We start from the raw sequence: 19238 nt of genomic DNA, 5'->3' as shown, positions 1-19238 counted from the left end.
AACTCATCAAAAAGAAATTTAGTTAGCTACTATAGAAAATGTTACGAAAAAGAAATGATGAGAAAAGTATTAATGTTAAGTTGATTAGTGACTAAATATTATAATAACTATTATAGTATATATTTTAAATTAAAAAGAGTGATAACTGATTCACCAACATAGCAGCAGTGTATATTATAAACATTATTATTCGTGTATCCAATACTCTACCCCATTCCAATCGCACCAATATTTTCAAAATCAGCCTACTTTCCAAATATAAGTATATCCACAGACTACTAAAAATTAAGATATTCTAAACTTATACTAAAGTAAAGACAACAGCACTACGGCTGAATGAATAAATACCATTACGTGTTCTGGATGTAAACGACTATATTAAAAAAAAGTTAAGTTTAGCTATGTGGGCAACACTAAGTCACAATTCCTTGATTATCTAAATGTTAGGATTATGTTTGATTTGTCCTGGATATAAATAGTTAAACATAATGTTTGTGTGAGTATTTCTGAATATAATATAACAGAACATAGATTACAATGCTTCAAACAACTTTTCCCAGTTTTGGCTGGGAGTGTCGTGCGATGCGCTGACCTTCGTTTTGATGCACAACGCACAACAAAGCATCAAATTGACGGCTGCCCTATTTTCACAACAATCTTTGGATTTATTAATTATTTTCGTGGAATACGTATATTGTGATAAACTACCACCTGATAATTGTGAGACTTCAATGTGCCTAGTGCTGCGTATGAGGAAAGTAAAATGATAATGCGATCAGCGACTACGCAAACAACTGTTAATGGTGTGAGTTACAGTACGACAGACGAGACTTTCTTTTTAACTTTTAGGATACAAATGCTAAACCTGGAAAAATAACTCAAAATTACGGTCAAGATGAATGAGAGGGATATTCCCAGTGTCCCCATTACAACATTAGCTGGAGTAGCCAGTCTGACAGACTGTAAGTATTTACCCCCTAGTATTACTCATGTTTGTTACTAAAACTATCAACACTATTTAGTTAATTATTTCATTTGAATACTTCGTTTCTTCATTTTAAGAAAAAGTTGCAGCATACATAGTACTATGCATAGAAAACTGAGTAGTGTAATAAAACAGATAAACTTTACTTTCTTCTCTACATAGTATAATTACACTAGCACATATTATGTGAGTATTGGTGATATTATTTTCTACAATATTTTGTGTTTAGTTTAATGATATTCAGATTGTGTTTATATGTAAATGTATATACATTTAATTGATGTTTTTTACAGTTATAATATTATACACATAGATACATAGACATACTTCAGGTGCAAGTCAATATAATAGCCACAAATATCAATTGAGCCAATATTACATGAGAAAAGGAAATATTCATGTGAAATAGGATTTGCATGTTTTCGAGCAAATAACCTCAATACGCAATAGGCTTATTCCAATTCTATATCTTTAGCTGATTAGACTTCTTCTGATGAAATTTGTTGTGTAAAGAACATTGGTTAAACCAAGAGTAATAGGAAATACACAGAAAATTGTTAAAAAATATATGGCGAATATAAATAACCCTTTACACCCGAAGATTTTTTTTCGCAATTTCCGATTCAAAACGTTTATTACGGCTTTTAATATAGCTTAAGGGATCCACAAAAAATACGAAAAAAAATCCAGAGTTTATACGTAATCCAGAAACCGACCCGCACAATCGTGGGTCTCCGGTTGGAACTGTCACACTCACGATCGTGAAAATTGCATAAAAATTTAGTTTTTAATCAAAAAATATTAGAAAATTAAAACAATTTGGAGATATTTAACATCACTGTCTTTATTTTCATTAGTCTTTATGAAATATCTGTCTTGGCAATGAAACCTAAACTACGTAATTCTATGAAAATCAACATTGTTCTTTCTTCCGTTATTGCCTCCGTCTTAAATCCAGGTCTCCAAGGCGTAGGTATTCTTGGCTAGGGAATACATCCAATGATAATGCAGATGGAGAAAACTTTAGCCATATCTATTGCAATTAAATTAAGTTTTCGACCGGTTCTTCTTAGATAATATAAATTTGTGCATCTGGTTACATATCAAGAGCCTCATAATTAAAATATTAAGAAAAATATTTCTTTGGAAACTTTACTGGAGATGTTGGTAGGGATGTGTAGACCTTTTCAAGACAGAAAACGTATTCTTTTCCAAGCTATTTTTCGATGTGTTGGACGTGAAGATGCTCGGCGGCGAGAAATTTCTAGGGATGATTTTAAAGTAGATGGTTGAGATTCAGGCTCAAGTTCCAGATCCAATTCTAGGTCAGTTTCTATTTGAGGGTCTGCATGTGCTTCTGGATCTGTTTCAGGGCACAGTTCTTCAAATTGAAACTCTTCTAATCTATTTGGTTGAAGCTCTTCACTTTCATGAAGATCTTCAATGTCCGATACATTTCTCCTCAACCCACACTGGCAAAAACTGATCGTCATTTAAATGTACCCCTAAAATTGAAACAAACAAAATTGATATTGACGAAACTTACACATAACTGGTAATAGCAATAAAAGCATTTTCATCAAACGTTATTCTGCACCAACAACCGTAGGCACACAATCGTAACAGTTGAAATTTGCAACCTAATTGTATCTAAATTGCAAGTTAATCGAATAAACTACTAAATTCCACGTATTTAGTGTTCTTTTAGCTTTCAAATTAGCTATAATTAATAATAGATACTAAACATTTAATACCAAAAATAATTATATACCTGTGACAGTGCGCGGGTCGAAAAAATCTGCCATCTTTGGACGAGTCCCTAGCACAACTGACCGCCTGCACCCCCTCTTTTAGCCGGTAGCACGTGCGATACTCTCCTCACGATCGATCGGCATCGGTTGCGTTTCGAAAAATAAGAAGCTATCACGTGGGATTTTTTTTAAAGTGAAACTCACGCTCATATCATCTCGGGTGTAAAGGGATAATAATGTCTCACTAGTGACATGCTGGAGCATAAATTACAATATCATGAATATCATTAAAAAAATGTAACAATAAGTTATTCTAGTCTGGTACATAAAGTGAAGGAATTTTAAAAAGGATTTTTATTTGTTTTTCATATACAATATTTTACTTTAAGTAAAATATTATTACTTTAAGTAAAATAATAATATACAAGTTTGTTAAGTTATTGTTAAACTAAAGCTACTAAATGTGCAAAAATACTTTAAAAAAAAACACATTTTAACAGTTATTAACAAAATAACCATATGAATTTGAAACTATTATTTAATATGTTATGTTATTAATATTAAACTGAAATTAAAATTCTTAATTATCAAGCATATTAAAACAATAACTCACAACCCTGGAAACATGACCAAAACCCAAAGATCAAATTGGTATTGGAGATAAAAATCTGATCCCAAAACCATGAAAATATTGCAAGAATAAAAATATGATCATTCTAACAACTTTTACAATTAAAAGTCAATATTTGCTATAGAGCTCTATTTGACTCAATAGTCAAATAGAGCTCTATAGCAAATAAAAAAAAATCCTTATAAAACTCAAAGGTCAGTCACCCTGTTTAGATCGCTAAACATGTACTATTGTATTTTAGACTGTAAATAGACTGAAAAGAAGCTCTATATGATATAGCCTAATATATTATAATATTATTGAGGCCCTTTTTTATTTCCCTAACTAAATTGTTAAATTCCTACAAGGATCAAGTGTGGTAAAAGTGTGCAAATTGATCAATATTATAATTTAATTATAATCCAATTTGAATGATAAAAATATTTATATTATCATATCATTGTGTCAATGAGAAATTGATTTTCATTAATGTTGCTTACTATATTTATTGGTTTGTAGAAACTACTCAAACCAGGGATCCACGAAGCTGGAATAAATTGTTAATGTACTTCTATAAATGTTATATTCTTTAGTATTTCATAACACATAGTCAAGTGGTGTTGCAATTTGTGACAAAAATGTGTTAAAAGATCCAATATAGTAAAATGGTTAAGAAAACTGGGCTAAGAGTGATAAGAAATTATAAATTTTCTACAGATGTCCATAAAAAGGAATGTTGTTTTTCTTTTAGTGTTGCCAGTGTTACCTCTTCCAACACCTTTGCCTTCAACTCTAAACAACAAGTCCCAACTGTTTCACCCACGAGTGGCTGAGGAAGCGGCAATACTTCTTGCAACACGTGATGACAACTTAGTTTCCTTATTATTACAGTCTCTCATGCAAACTTCAGTTCAGCACATGTAAGTAATTTTGGAAAAGGTTAAGTTAATTTTGGAATTAGTTGTCACAGGTTGTTGTTGATGTCAAAATATGCTGTGCGAGTTATTATTGCTGATCTTAATAGGACATAATTGTAATACATTATTGTAATGTATATTTGTTTACAAAAGAACAAAATATAGCAACCTAATGTCAAATTGTTTATTATAAAATTTGTTTTCACTTTCCTTGACAAAATAAATTATGTAGTAATACTAAAATTTATATTGCAGAGACTTAAAGGATGAAAGTATACCAAATGCAGTTAGTCCAGCCCCTCAACAGGCTACTCCGGAATTGTTGAAAGCAATTTTACATGTCAATCCCAATGTTTTTGATCAACAGCAAAGAAATCATTGGGGAAACCATCTGAACACATCTAAGTTTAATGGAATGTCACCATCAACATACAACTATACATCACATAACACTGTCCACTCCAGTCCCTCGTCTCATGGAACAGCTGTACATTCTGCACCCATTCCAAACCAACATCTACTGGCTCCTCCATGCCAATCGTCTCCTCATGTAAACATGGGTTCACCACCTTCCCAAGCTAGGCCAGGGAGCCAAGTTAATATTACCGCCCAAAATAATATCTCACCACCATGGAGCACTTCAAACCAATCTAACATATACACCAGCCCACTCTCAAATTCTTCTTGCTCTAACACTCAAAATGGAGGGTTCTACAACAGCCTGGTACAAGACAATAGGAGTTACGACACCAACATAAGTGACGACAAAGATCCACTTTCTATGTCGCCAGGAAACATGCCCGATCAGCAAAGACTGATGATGCAGTCTCAAGATAAAACATTCGAACAAGGTAATTCGAATTATGTATAAAATGATGGTATTATTAATTATTGAAATTGTTTTTATCCCAAGGTTAAATTTTACCTATTTTAACTTGTTCTTAGATGGTAATGTGGTGACAGGTCAATCACCAGCTCAAGCGAGCGTGGCGCCCTCCCCATTGCGCCAGGAACCGCAAGTGCCTCAGCCGTCGATGGGCGCCCCGTACGCACCACCGCCGGTCACCTCGAACACCACACAAGAAAAACAAGATAAGACTAGCAATATTATGAATAATAGATATCCTGTAGTGAAAATTGGACGACTATCGGTAAGTTACTATTTTTAGGACATTTATTTGTTCAATTTATTTGAAATAAAGACTTAATTTATGAATTTTACTATCATAGGAGGGATTACTGAAAAAACATGAGTTTAGTCCTGATGAGCGAACACGGAAGAATAGTGCAGTAGACTCAGATTCGGACGACAATGTGCCGTTGAAAGCAAAATCGAGTAATTCCACACCAACAGTAGATAAAGAAAGAGAAGCAATAGACATAGCTAGAGAAAAGAATTGGGAAGCAGTAAAGAGGAAACATGAAGAAGCCAGCAAGAAAGAGGAGGCTGAAGCAGCTATTGGTAAGTAGTTATTTATCTTTATAAATACTAAAACTATGAATCTTATCGTCATTTTTTAGGCATCCAATATTGAAGTTTTATAATTGGCCAGACGGAGTAACGACTTCGCGATAATAGAAAGAGACAGAAAGTCGCGCTAATAGATATAAGTATTTAAAAAACGTATTTTCTTTACTATTGTTTATGTAATATTTTTTACTCATTTTAAAACTTTTACTTACAGTTCGACCTAAACTACGTAAAGTCGAGCGGAGATTGGTACCAGTATTGGAAATGTTATCAGTTGACGAACTTATGGAGACAAACACGTATCAGCGATTCAATAAATTGATCGAGGCCGTATTTGAAACCATCGATGATGATATTTTGATAACAGACGAAATGGGTATGTATAGAAATATTTAAAATTCAATTAAATACACAGATTCATCGCAACTAACTCCTAAAATCTTAAATTAATTGAGTATGTGAGCTTTAACACATAAGTGTAACATTCGCAGATATTGAACCACAGCAGTGATCAATTCTTTAAATCCTTTCATGAGGCCAATAAATGGTGCCATTTGGGCTTATTAGAGTACAAATTGACTAATGTTTCGTGTTCTCCATAAATCACTTGCAGAGGGTACAGATATTCCTGAAGAGTTGTTGTTACCGCGCTACCAGCTTCAGGAGTTGTGTTCAGAAGCTGCAAAGTTAAAGAATCTTGGTGCTATGGAAGCTATACCGGCTGACAGACTAGTTCGATTACTTAACATATTGGAAAAAAATATTCGAGCCTCAGAGAAAATGTCGCTAGTGAGCGATCCTGTAAGTATGACAATGAAACTATGTTTTTTTTCTGTCAAATAATTATTTACCAACCTAAACTTTGATGTACCCACTATGTTTTTTATTACATAGAAATTATAAGTTGTACATTTAAGTTATAACTATTACATTTAAATTGTAAGTTGATATCATATTTTTTTACCTATTCATATTTTATTCAGAAAGAATAATACCTTTTGCGTATATGCAGAGTATATACTAAATTATTTCAAATAACTTGCAGGAAGACAGTGAAGAAATGCGACAAATATGGATGGAATCTGCTTTAGAGAGAGTCATGTGCGCGTCAGACGCCAGCCTTACTTCCCTGTATATAATGACTTCCCCCAGCATGCCGAAGCGCATATTTTTAGAAGACGTTATCGATAGAATCATTATGTTCATTAAGTTTCAACTGAATAACACGATCTATTGCGTCTACGACCCTGTATATAGTATTCAAACAACGTCGAAAAAGAAAGGTTGGTGATTTTTTTTATTTTTTTACTCCGAAATTGTTTGTAATTGTTTTCCTTTTTTTCATGTAAATTTTTGGGTGATAATGTTTTATTTAAAATGTATTAGCTGATATAGGTTTATACATGTAGACATAATTTCAATTATTTATTGGACAAAAATCGTAATTTAAATTGTAAATACGAGCTGTTTATTTCTTAAATCGGGGAGATCTACATTTAATCTGGCTTATATTATGCAAATTTGTTTGAGTGGCCGACTTTAACGGATATCTCTTTACTATCTCGTCATTTAAATACTATGGCCTACATCGGACCGATTAAATCATATTTGATACCGTAAATAAGAAGTAGTAAAAAATATATCGTCGCTGGAAAAGCTAAATGTCTAATACGCATAGGTGTCGCCTTGCGTGTTAGATTTTTAGCATTTCCAATGACGATACGATACATGGTATCCATTGCTCCAATTAGTGACAAGATGGATTAAAATAAAAATATAATAACAAAAATATATTTTGTGTCCAACAGTGTGATATACAATTTGATATTAATATGGTTTTTATTGTTAACTATAATGCAATGGAACTGTGTTATCAGTAGAAAAGAGACAAGGGCAGTAAATTGGTAAATGGGTATTAAAATGCTGTTGGTATGTAGTGGACGGGCGCAAGCGTCGCGGTGGCGCGGCGTCACACGCGACGCGGCGGTGCGGCGGCGCCACGCGGGCCGTGCGCGACCTGTACACACACGTGCACGAGTGCGTCACGCTGCTCGCCGAGCTGTTCGCCGCGCACCACCTCACCGACACCACAGTGCTGCACGCATCCACCGTCGGCGTCTCGCCATTCTTCGTCGAGAACATTAGCGAGTTGCAACTGTCTGCGCTCAAACTCGTTACTACGGCAAGTATTACTAGTTGTTTCACGTGCCATTTTCGTTTCATTCAAAATCTTTTTTAAGCTTCATCTGTTAAAAGTGCTTTTTCTGCTGTTCTAAACTTGTATTTAAGTTTTTTGGGGCGTAAATTCAATTTTAACACTCTTATAATTATAAAACATTGCCCTTGAGCAATATGTATATTATAATATGAGTCCTCCAACTTATATCTCTGCATAATAAACTAAAACAAAAAATGGTTTTTAAAACCACATCTATATTAATATTTATTGTTTCTTACTTTCGCTATTTTTATTCATATTTTTATTTTATATACAGATTTTCACGAAGTACGAGCAACACCGGCGGCTACTGCTAGAGGACATCCTGGCGTCAATAGCGCGGATCCCCAGCTCCAAGCACAACTTGCGCTCGTTCCAGCTGAGCTCCGACCAGCACATCCAGATGTTGACGGCGCTCGTGCTGCAGCTGGTGCAGTGCGTCGTCACGCTCCCGGAGACCATGTGCAAATCTCAAGATAAAGATAAGGATAAAGATAAAGAACATATTGATACTGACAATAAAAAAGTGAGTAAATTTTTGAGTTTATGCTAAAGTTCTATTTCAAGAAGACGTTAGTGGATACTTATTTAATGTTTTTACAAAATGTTGCACATTTAACAAAGATTGCAGAACAAATTGTCTTTTTGTTCCTTTTTTTTTTTCAATAATATGATTGCGGAATTTTTCTAACTAAACAAAGTTTTTGTCTATAGTCAAATCACAGAGTTCAGTACAAGAATAATTATTTGCTTATGAACATATTCTAACATTCATAGAACTTATGCAAACTTCTTATTCAAAGATGAATATATTTTATTGATGTAACATTTATATTTTATCATAATTAATGTTTTTTTTTCTAGCATGTAGATAAAGATCTTCTAATAATATCGAAGTACGAGGCAGCAATCAGTGTGGGCGGCACGTTTCTGACGTCGTTCCTGAACAAGTGCCGGAGTCGATCGGAGGAGGTGGACTTCAGGCCCCTGTTTGAGAACTTCGTACATGACCTGCTCACCACTGTTAACAAGCCTGAGTGGCCCGCTACTGAGCTACTGCTGAGTCTCCTTGGTACCATGCTGGTAAGAATATTGAATAAACTGTTGAAAGAGGCTTAAGCATTTCACTGTTTAAGAATTCATAATATACTTACTACAAGACTGAATATTCCTTACATTGAAAATTTAATTGTGTACTATTATTTATTTTTATGCTTGCAACTGGATATCATATATATTTTAACGCCTCATACAAAGAGGCAATTGGTTGATCAAGTAGCTGGCTTGCCAAATTAATTATTTTCGTTATTATGCTTCATAATTTCAATTGAATTATAATGTTTTAACATATGCTTCGCGTTCAGTTGTCATAATTTAAAGATTTCAAGTGATTTTTAAAATTGCACAGACTTTCCACTGCTGCAAATGCTGACATCGAAATAAACACACATATTTGTGCAAGGTTTAAAGCGAGTTACGTGTGTAACAGGTGAAGTACATGTCGGACAAGTCGATGGAGATGTCTGTCCGCGTGGCGTCGCTGGAGTACCTCGGGCTGGTGGCCGCGCGCCTGCGCCGCGACTCGGTGCTGTCGCGCGCCAAGCTCGCCACCATGGACGCGGTGGTGCGCGACATCCGCGCCGAGGAGGAGAAGGACGGGAACCAGCATCAGGTATGGGGCAAAAAAAGTTTTAAAGTCCACTTCTAAATTAACATTTACTAGTCACTTAATTTCGGTATTTTTATTTATATTAAATATGATTTATATACAAATTTTCACGAAGTACGTGCAACACAGGCGTTGCATATCTATTTATGTGTTACTTACTTTCCTTTTCTTAAGTGCTATCGAAAATTTGGAACTGAACATGGCACAGACTTATCATAGATAACTCTTTGTTGAGTAATAATTCAACGTCGCTACATATTTTCCAATTATTTATAAACCACTGACTGAAACCCAAGATCGCCGTTAGACGGCGTCGTAGATTTCTGCAATATGTCGTCGTCGCTGGCATGACACCGAGACGTATTTTTTTAAGGTGGCGGTCGTAGATTTCGACGATATGTCATCATGACACGATGCTACTACAAATATTTTTATGATTATTTTCTGTTATTATTTTCTTCACAACAAGACATAGTTTATCACTCATGATTAACTTTTACTGACTTTGTATATTTTTTATAGTCACTAACATCTGGGCTTGATGAGGACGAAGAAAGAACGGAATTCCTACAACGCGTGTTGCTCGATTACCTGGCAATCAATGGGCAGAAAGACCAAGCGTGGAATTGTGCGCGGCATTTCTACATCACTCAGTGGTACAGGGACATGGTTGTTCAACCCAAGAGCTCGTCTCCCACGAAGAGGCCAAAAAACAAGTCCAAGAAGCGATACAAGGGTGAAACGAGTGAGGAAGAATCCGATGCCGATGATGACAGTGACACCGACATAAAGGAATCTAAGTCTGATAAGAAGCACAATTCCAGCGCAGTAATGTCGGCGGAAAAGTTTAAAACGATCGAGCGTCGGAAACATTTCTTCCTCGAAAAGATCAGGCCCTTTCGATATCAAGGTGGTACGCAAGTGCAGGTGATGCAGTCTTACATCGATTACAGCGGCGCCGAGTTAATCTCCCAGTACTTAGCATCAAAAAGGTCATTTTCTCAGAGTTTCGACAGGTATCTACGGAAAATTCTGGTTATTCTTTGTGAGAACACGATAGCGATCCGTACGAAAGCGATGAAATGTTTGACGATGATCGTGGAAGCGGACCCGGCGGTACTGGCGCGGCCAGACATGCAGATTGGCGTTAACCGGTCGTTTCTCGATCAGTCGACTGCCGTGCGAGAAGCTGCCGTCGATCTTGTCGGCAAGTTTGTGTTGAGCCGGCCAGATCTTATAGACAAGTATTATGGAATGCTCTCGAATAGAATATTGGTGAGTGTTAGTTTTTTAAATATAATTGAAAATATTTTTCATCAAAAGAGGGTCGAAATAATTTGCATGTTTATTTTTCGTTAGGATACGGGTGTTTCCGTCCGGAAGCGTGTGATAAAAATCCTCAAAGACATTTGCATAGAATGTCCAGAGTTTCCGAAGATTCCCGAAATCTGCGTGAAGATGATCAGACGTGTGAACGACGAGGAGGGTATAAGGAAGCTGGTGATGGAGGTGTTTCAGAACATGTGGTTCAGTCCGTGCGCGAACTCGTCGCGGCCGGGCACGCTCGACATGACCGCGGCGACGGCGGATCCGCTCACCCGCAAGGTGCTCAATATTACAGACGTCGTTATCTCCTCGCGGGACATGGGCTTGGAGTGGTTCCAGCAGTTGCTGACGAGTGTAAGTTCATCTTTTGTCATTTTGATTCTGTTATGTTTTGTTGCTGGGCTCGGAGCTCCTCTTAAAATGGAATGTATTTAAACCATAGTCAATTATGGTAATCATTTATAGATAGATAGACTCACCTTACGTTTGTTCAGTATTGAAATAACTAAACATATTATTATTATTTTATGCTTTCAAAACTTATAACATAACTTAAAAGCGTAGTGTTTTGACTAATATTTAAATAACAACCTATATGGTTGCACATGATATAAATCGATTTAGATTGTTTGATTTGATTTTATTGATTTAATTTTGTTTATTTCAGTTATTTAAGCCCAAGGAGGATAAAGAAGACTCCACAAAAATTATTTATCAGCCGCCTAAATCGCTTTTAGTAGCTTGTCAACAAATAGTTGATTGCCTTATTGAAAATTTACTACAGTTAGAAGAGACCAATGCCGATGGTATGTTGTACATTATATTACGTGGGAAATATGTATATGGAACAACAGTAAACTTAGCATAACATTTTGAAAGATAAATATGAAAGAGGTATAAAAGAAAAGTATCAGTACATGGGATAGCCGTATTTTAAATTCGCATACCTTTACACAAATGATTGTGAATTGAATTATTTTATTATTGAATAAAAAAATCATTATTTAAAATTTTTAATCATTTTTTTTGCAGGCACAGGCTCCTCGCAGCGCATTTTAGCGTGTCTTTCCACATTGCATTTATTTGCGAAAATTAGACCACAGTTGCTGGTCAACCACGCATTAACTTTACAACCTTACTTAAGCTTAAAATGTCAGGTAAGCATAATAAATAGTTTGTTTTTGTCTTTATTAACAGTATTTTGGCAATATTAGGCATTTACTCTATGGCTCGGGATCATAGTACTCATACATATTTTAATAACAGATTCACGTCATTGTTGATAGGGCAAAAAATGCTGAAAAAAGTCGAATTTTGAAAACAGCCATTTAATTAGTAACTGCATAATTTTCTTTTTATTTAATTACATACCCCTTGTATGTGATTTATGATGTTCGTTTATTTTTATAAGTATATTTTTTTGACATTCATTTTTTCAATATCAGACTAATGTTGGATCTTTTGCAGAATCAGTACGAGCAGCAGATAATGTCGACGGTGGCGTCCACGTTGGAGCTAGTGGTGCCGCTGATGGAGCACCCGAGCGAGGTGTTCCTCGCGCAGCTGGAGGAGGACGCCGTGAAGCTGATCCTGCAGCGCGGCCAGCTCGTCATCGCGTCATGCATCGCCTGCCTCGCCGCCATCGTCAACAACCTCACGCACAATTACAAGCTTATCCGTGATGTGTTTAACAAGTATCATGGTATGTTTGCTATTTGGATTTTGTATGCATCATTTGCGTTGTAGAGGAGGCTGTGTTTCTAGTGTTATAATTTTGAACGACCATTGAAAGCACTTCGGTAATTTAAATGTGGTAGAAACACAGACTAGTATTTGTTTTGTACCCAATATAGGTCTGTGGGTAGAAACCATGTTTCGACTTTGGAGGTCACGTGTACTTCTGCCTTATGCCAACCACTGCTGTATTCTGTTGGAAGACTACAGTAAAGAAGAGACACTTAAATGGGCCATTTAACTCAGTCTTCAGGGTTTGGAATGCACCTATATCCGACTTCAGGATCCTACCTGATGATGTCTTTATCAATCCTATCTGGGGTTGATAACAGATGTCATGTGGCAGCAGCGGTCACATACCGTCAGAGAGAATGCATGATCATTTGCTACATCTACAATACAAGAGATGTCTTCTCGAAATATGTAACAGACAGAAAGTTTATTTAATGCTTTCTAGTTCATATTCTTTGCACTTGTTTATTAAAATCATAGATAAGTAAAGATTACTCACTCCTAACAAGAAAATGTAAACAGTATTGACAATTGGAATTGTCACTGTTATCTATTTTCGAGTTTGAAAAATATTAAAAAATGTAGTTTTTAGATAATTTACGAATGAAACGATATTTCTCAGCACGCAGCATTGTTCCGCGTAAATTAAACCATGACAGCTATTAAATGGTTGACAGAAATGTCAGCCGTTTAAGCCATTTAATGGTTTCCTTCAATTACAAGGCGGTGAGATATCTATACTTATCTATGGTGACATGAGAACTGTGTGCGCAGGAGTGCTGCTGCAGTGGAAGCACAGCTGGCAGCGCAACCCGGAGATGACGCGCGCGCTGCACTCGCGGCCGCACTTCCGCCGCGCGCTCTTCATCGTGGGCCTGCTGCTGCGCTACTTCGACTTCACCGACAATAAGGTCATCGAAGGACTCTCGGTCAGTATACATTTTATGTGTGCGTATAGTGCCTTCATACCAATATAGGTATCGCATTATTACTTTAATATGTTTAGTATACTTTCTATATATGCCTCTAGTGCCTTCACACCGATATAAGTATCGCGCATGAATTACTTAAATATGTCAAACTAACGTCGATACGCCAAGTGAAAGCCTCACATAAAATTCACGTTCTTATGAGCGTAGTAGAAAACAATTACATATTTGGTTTGGTGCCCTTCACGGTGTAGCTGTAAAAGTGGTTGAACAGTAATTACGACAGAAATATGAACAATTTTTTTAGCAAACTACTTCGTCAACATAGATACAGATTGCGATGTGGTACATACTGCTATTATTTGTGCTTTTAGTGATAATTTTAATTGTAATTGTTTTCAGAATGATATAAAGGAGCAAGTGTACAGTACGCTCATGTTTTTTGTGGGCTTGGAAGACGAAGACTTTGTTTCGCACACGCTCAAAGCCCTCGGCTCCGTCTGTGTCAGGCATTACGAGTTTATGCTTCGGCCGGAATTAAAGGAATTCTACCATCAATTGCTGACGTCGGATCTGGCGCCGATAGAAATGAAGGCTGATGTTTTAAGAAATATCGAGATGTACTTACAGGAGGAGGAACAAAGAATGATCAGGCAGGATAAGGAATGTGAGTAATGACTATTTTATTTATGTCAATATAAAAAAAATAAAAAAAATCCGTGAATTTGTATACACATAAACCGAGTAGATTTTCGAACTTTATATGCAGAACAATTTTGTACATTTGAATTAAATACAATATTAAGGCCACTTACATGATATGTATGTAACCATCGCGCCCGAATCCTGACGTATAATCACTTGATTCACGCTAAAAGCCGACGCCGCGTCCAGAGTGAAAATTACCGGATACATCTATGTAAGCATTTTACACGCTTGTATTCGCGCCTATTCGTAAATTCCATAACATATAGTAAATGAAACCTATAAGTATTGTGGGCGTTAAGAATATTTTATTAGTGTGCTATAAGCCTGTTTCATTTGTTTTTATTACAGGGTCAAAACGGTCTAAACACGAAAATCTGAAGGAAATGGGTGACGTATCGTCGGGCATGGCTTCGACCGTGATTCAGTTGTATCTTAAAGAGATCTTGGGCTCCTTCCTCCATAGGAGTACATTTGTGAGGTCGAGCGCGATGAAGGTCGTCCAACTGGTTTTAGCGCAAGGTCTCGTGCATCCGGTGCAGGTCAGTTAACGACTGTAAAATCTCGTTTTTAGAATAACAAATGACACGTGTCCCATTATATTTACATATTGTGTGGATTATTCTATTTATTAAAGTAATGCTTAGAATATTTAAACATTTTGCGCAGTTGATGAGCATCGATGTTTGTATTATGTCTTAATTTATATAAATCCCTTATCACTATAGTCTTATAAGCTAGTCATCTGTATAGTTCATTGCACTTAAATGAAATTTTGTGAATATAAGTTTTAGCTTGAAAGATAGCATAAGTGAAAGACAGTTCTTGATTATAAACACTTTTCTTTTTTTTCTAGATTGTTCCATATTTAATATGTATGAGTACAGACACAGAAGTAACAGTATCCCACACAGCTGATAAACACCTTCAAGAGATTGACAAAAAATATCCTGGGTTCATACATATGAAGGCACAAGTCGGCATCAGATTGTCCTATCAACTGCAGAAGATATTACAACGGGAAGAGAAGAAAGCGATAAGAGGGTTTAGGTATGTGGTTTTGTATTACTTTGCTACTGCAGTTTCGATTTTGTTTAAAAATATCTTGCTTTCTTGTGTGGTAGTGATGGACAGCATATTCTTACGAATTATCCGTAACAATCCTTATAGTGATTTAGTTTGGAAAAGAACTTCAAATAGATTTACTTGTCCTAACCACTTTTGCTTTTGTTTCATTACCTCTAGTAATTTCTGTACGTTATCTATTATACAAAAGATAGAATATATCTAATACAAAAACGGTAAGTAAAATAAATCTTTATTTTCAGGAAAAAGGAACAAGACGATCTGCCTACGTCGCTCAACGGTTTTTTATACTCACTGTTGCGTAACACGCGGCCGCAGAGGCGGGCGCTCGTGTTGTCTTTATTGAAGCAGTTTGATGATGTATCGGTAAGCACATATTATAATAACAAAAACTAGCAAGAACATTATTTGTTTCGGTAATCACCGTGGCAAACCGCACTTGTTTGAACCAGCATTAAAATCATTTGTGTATGCATGTGGGCTTTAATCCCATAAAATTAATATAGTAAATTCAGACATTGTTAGAAGCTTTGGACGATATATGAGTAATGAACATAGACCTGTGTAATTAATATACAAACCTTAGTGAACTGCCATAACTATTGTTGATTGCTTATAGAAATGAGAAAATAATTTAAAATACACCTTAATAATATGTATACATATAAATATATATTTTTTAAATGTGCAGATAAAAAATAAAAAGCTATTAGGTAAAGTATATGAAGATTCAAGAGTATACATGGAAAAGAAAACTCAATTTTTTCTCGAATTTTGCATCAAGCAATATTTGATTTATGTTGTTTTGTGTATTGAAAGGTTAATTGTTTCAGACTGCTCCATTGGATCAAATGTTGTACCTGGCTGATAATTTAAGCTACTTTCCTTTTCAAGTACAAGATGAACCACTTTTTATAATTCATCATATTGACATTATTATTTCTACATCGGGATCGAATCTCTTGCAAGTTTTTCGTGAGGTAAGAATGATTTCATCTTACTTATAAAACTTTCTTATAATTATTTGTTGAATGGTTTTATTGCTGCATACAGATTACTGTATCTCATAATTTATAATATAAAGAAACTTTGAAAGGCTTCTACAACCAGAAATGTCTAGAAAAAGATGTAGTATATAAATGCAAAACTTGGACATCCATAGTGCAGTATGTATACAGTAAGTTTTCGAGTTAAACTAAAAATAATTAACCCGTAGTAATCCGGAATATATGCGAATATTAAAGAATATTGTGATTGGTCTTGATGATGTGAACATTACGACGGATATGTCGACTAGTAAGAAACCATTTCCAAATCTTTGAACGGGAGCGAACGATATACTGGAGATCTTACATACAGGTTTATGTGGTCCCATGGAAGGTCCCATATTGTCATAAAAATAATAAACATTGCATTCATCATACGCCTTTGTAGCCCAGTTGACGCATTACAAAAGCGCACGGGTAAGACAGAGCCCGAATTTGAAGAGAACAAATTATCTATAATATGGATTGACACGAGTATCAATCCATATTATAGATAATTTTTACGATTACGTTGACGATTGGTACAAACCAATTGTACAAGAATTTACATTAAATATACCACATGTGCAATCAGGGGCTATTAAAAACGAGCACGGAGGAGAAGGAGGCGCTGGAGGAGGAGGAGGACGAGGAGGAGGCGGAGGCGCTGCTGCTGCGGCTGCCGCCCGCCACGCGCGCCCTGCGCGACGCCATGCGCCAGGCGCGCGGCTGCCTGCTGCTGCTCGTGCTCAAGCAGCACCTCAAGCAGCTCTACGGCTTCACCGACGCGTCAGTAACACTCGCACTACAGCTTACACACACACATGCAACATACAAACGCAACCATGCACACACACGTATTATAGCATGGCGTGGTTAGCGCCGGCAATGCGGTCAGAAGAAAGCACATGAGTCGTAACTTCGATGGCCAAATCTTCTTAGGTACTTCTCCATGCCATGCCATCTAGGTATAACTTACTCTCGTAAAGCGACCACTTACAATTGTCATAACAATTTCTTGTCGACTTTGGTAATTTTAATTCAATAGAAAAATATATCCAGTGTTTAATTAAAGTGAGTACATGTCTTTATTCATTTAATGTTTCTTATTTGCAGAAAAATTAACCAATATTCACCTTCGGAGAGCGTAAAAGTGTATGAGAAGGCGGTGTCTCGGCGGCATGCGCCGCAGTTCGAACCCAAGGCGACCATCGCACAGCTTCACGCCAACGATGCCGCCGACGAGCTCGACGAGCGCGGCCGTCGCCGACTCGTAGACGAATATCTCGAGGTGAGCATATTTTATTTCTACCCTTTAGGAATGCTAAAATTCTGTATTTTCCTACTAAGATGCAGCGGCATCCGTCGGTGACATTTTTTTTTATAATATAGAAGTAGCAGACGAGCATGCAGTCCACCTAATGGTAAGTGGCTACTGCCGCTCATGGACATCTGTAATCAACCCCAGATAGGATTAGATATTCCTACCTGAGGTCGGCCACAGATGCGCCGCTACCCCTGAGGACTAAGCTGGAACACCTCGGAAAAGTATGTCTCCCTTACCACACCCTTCAAAACGGAACACAGCAGCGCCTAACACTGCTGTTATTAGGCAGAAATAGGTGTGGCGGTGGTGCCGTCGGAGTCGAGCCACAAAGGGTTACTACCATAGGCTACTACCTTAAAATTATTTTGGATTCGTATACACCATTTCTTATTGGATTCGTGTCCTCACTTTCAGTTCAAGCAGCTGATGCTGAAATTCGACCCCGAGGAGGAGGAGGACGAGGAGGCCAGCGGCGGCGCGGCGGGCGGCGCGGCGGGCGCGGCGCCGGGCGCCAAGCCGGCCGCCGCGCCCGCGCCCGCCGCGCCGCCGCCCGCCACCTAGCGTCCGCACGCGCCCGGCCGCCCCGCCCGCGCTCGGACTCAGTGATGTGCCGCGAGGGACGCTCCGGCGAGTGTAGTGCGCGGCCGCCGCCCGAGGACGCTATGCGCGGAGCGGCCGGCCGCCCGGGCGGGGCGCGCCGCCGCCCGCCGCCCGGTTCGTTTTAGTGAACGTGTTCGATTTACTTTCCGAGTTGATTAATTTATTTTCGGGCGCCCGTTCGGCGACGGAGCGCCGGGCCGCCCGCGGACGTTGTACATTATATCGGCGGCGCCGTCGTTTCGTCGCGCCCGGCCCGCGGAGATGCGAGGGCGATCTTAAATTCTTTATATAAGTTATATTTGAGAAACTCGATTTTGTTTTATATTAAAAGTCTTGTGTGTAGATAATTTTTATGAAGAATATAAAGTATATGTAATGACTCCCATTTGAGTTTTTCGAAAGTATTTTATTTTATTTTTATCTTGTTTCTCGGTGTACTGATAGATCGGTTAGATACCTGTTTATGTTATGGTAGGTCGATTTCATATCATTGTGGCCGCCGGTACCTAAGAGAGATAATAGAGCTCTGTATAATTTTATACATATTGACATCTTTGTAATATAAAAATATTTGTTCACACAGAGGGCACTGCAATAAATGAATTTCAGTGAATAATAATGAGAATTAAAATTACAAGGCAAAATTTTTCTTTTATATATTTATTTCAACCTTATATTATATATATTATAACAAACTATTGAGATTATTTCATTTACTGAAACATTTACTCCACATCGAACATATTTCCTTTAGCTTATTCAATCTATAAGATCTGTGCCAGTACAGTAGAACACTGGCTTTAATAATTTTCAATTGTTACACAGTCGAGGACCCATAACTATGTGTTACTACTACAATTTAGTATTTTAAAG

The 19238-nt window shown here is 37.1% G+C and overlaps 1 protein-coding gene across 2 annotated transcripts; it reads left to right on the top strand.

Moving 5' to 3' along the window:
- Positions 1-365: 365 nt before the first annotated feature.
- Nipped-B (Nipped-B cohesin loading factor) lies at positions 366-19063 on the top strand. Of its 2 annotated transcripts, none has more exons than XM_073087882.1 (27): positions 366-496; positions 850-962; positions 4098-4266; positions 4519-5114; positions 5227-5414; positions 5494-5725; positions 5949-6110; positions 6348-6535; positions 6780-7017; positions 7672-7916; positions 8230-8478; positions 8817-9035; positions 9442-9624; positions 10144-10896; positions 10981-11301; positions 11615-11753; positions 11980-12104; positions 12415-12649; positions 13468-13622; positions 14025-14289; positions 14679-14869; positions 15184-15377; positions 15656-15779; positions 16247-16393; positions 17034-17227; positions 17555-17729; positions 18180-19063. In XM_073087882.1, exons 2-27 carry the CDS (start codon positions 896-898, stop codon positions 18324-18326), a joined length of 5901 nt encoding a protein of 1966 aa, XP_072943983.1. In that variant the 5' UTR covers positions 366-496; positions 850-895; the 3' UTR covers positions 18327-19063. The 2 variants fall into 2 exon arrangements, with proteins under 2 accessions (XP_072943983.1, XP_072943981.1); XM_073087880.1 differs by having other exon boundaries at positions 5209-5414.
- The last annotated feature ends 175 nt before the right edge of the window (positions 19064-19238 follow it).

This window comes from Epargyreus clarus, unplaced genomic scaffold, assembly GCF_041222505.1.
Source record: "Epargyreus clarus isolate Ecla_fem2 unplaced genomic scaffold, WU_Ecla_fem_2.2 ptg000026l, whole genome shotgun sequence".
Taxonomy (NCBI): Eukaryota; Metazoa; Arthropoda; class Insecta; order Lepidoptera; family Hesperiidae; genus Epargyreus; species Epargyreus clarus.
Note: the sequence above shows the minus strand (reverse complement) of the source record. Positions and strands in the feature narration are given on the sequence as shown.

Excerpts from the sequence above, each read along its gene's own strand:
- Nipped-B (XM_073087880.1), top strand. The coding sequence starts at position 896 with ATGAATGAGAGGGATATTCCCAGTGTCCCCATTACAACATTAGCTGGA. Across the intron at positions 5,415-5,493 it reads TGAAAATTGGACGACTATCG|GAGGGATTACTGAAAAAACA; the intron begins GTAAGTTACTAT and ends TTACTATCATAG. Across the intron at positions 11,302-11,614 it reads TCCAGCAGTTGCTGACGAGT|TTATTTAAGCCCAAGGAGGA; the intron begins GTAAGTTCATCT and ends TGTTTATTTCAG.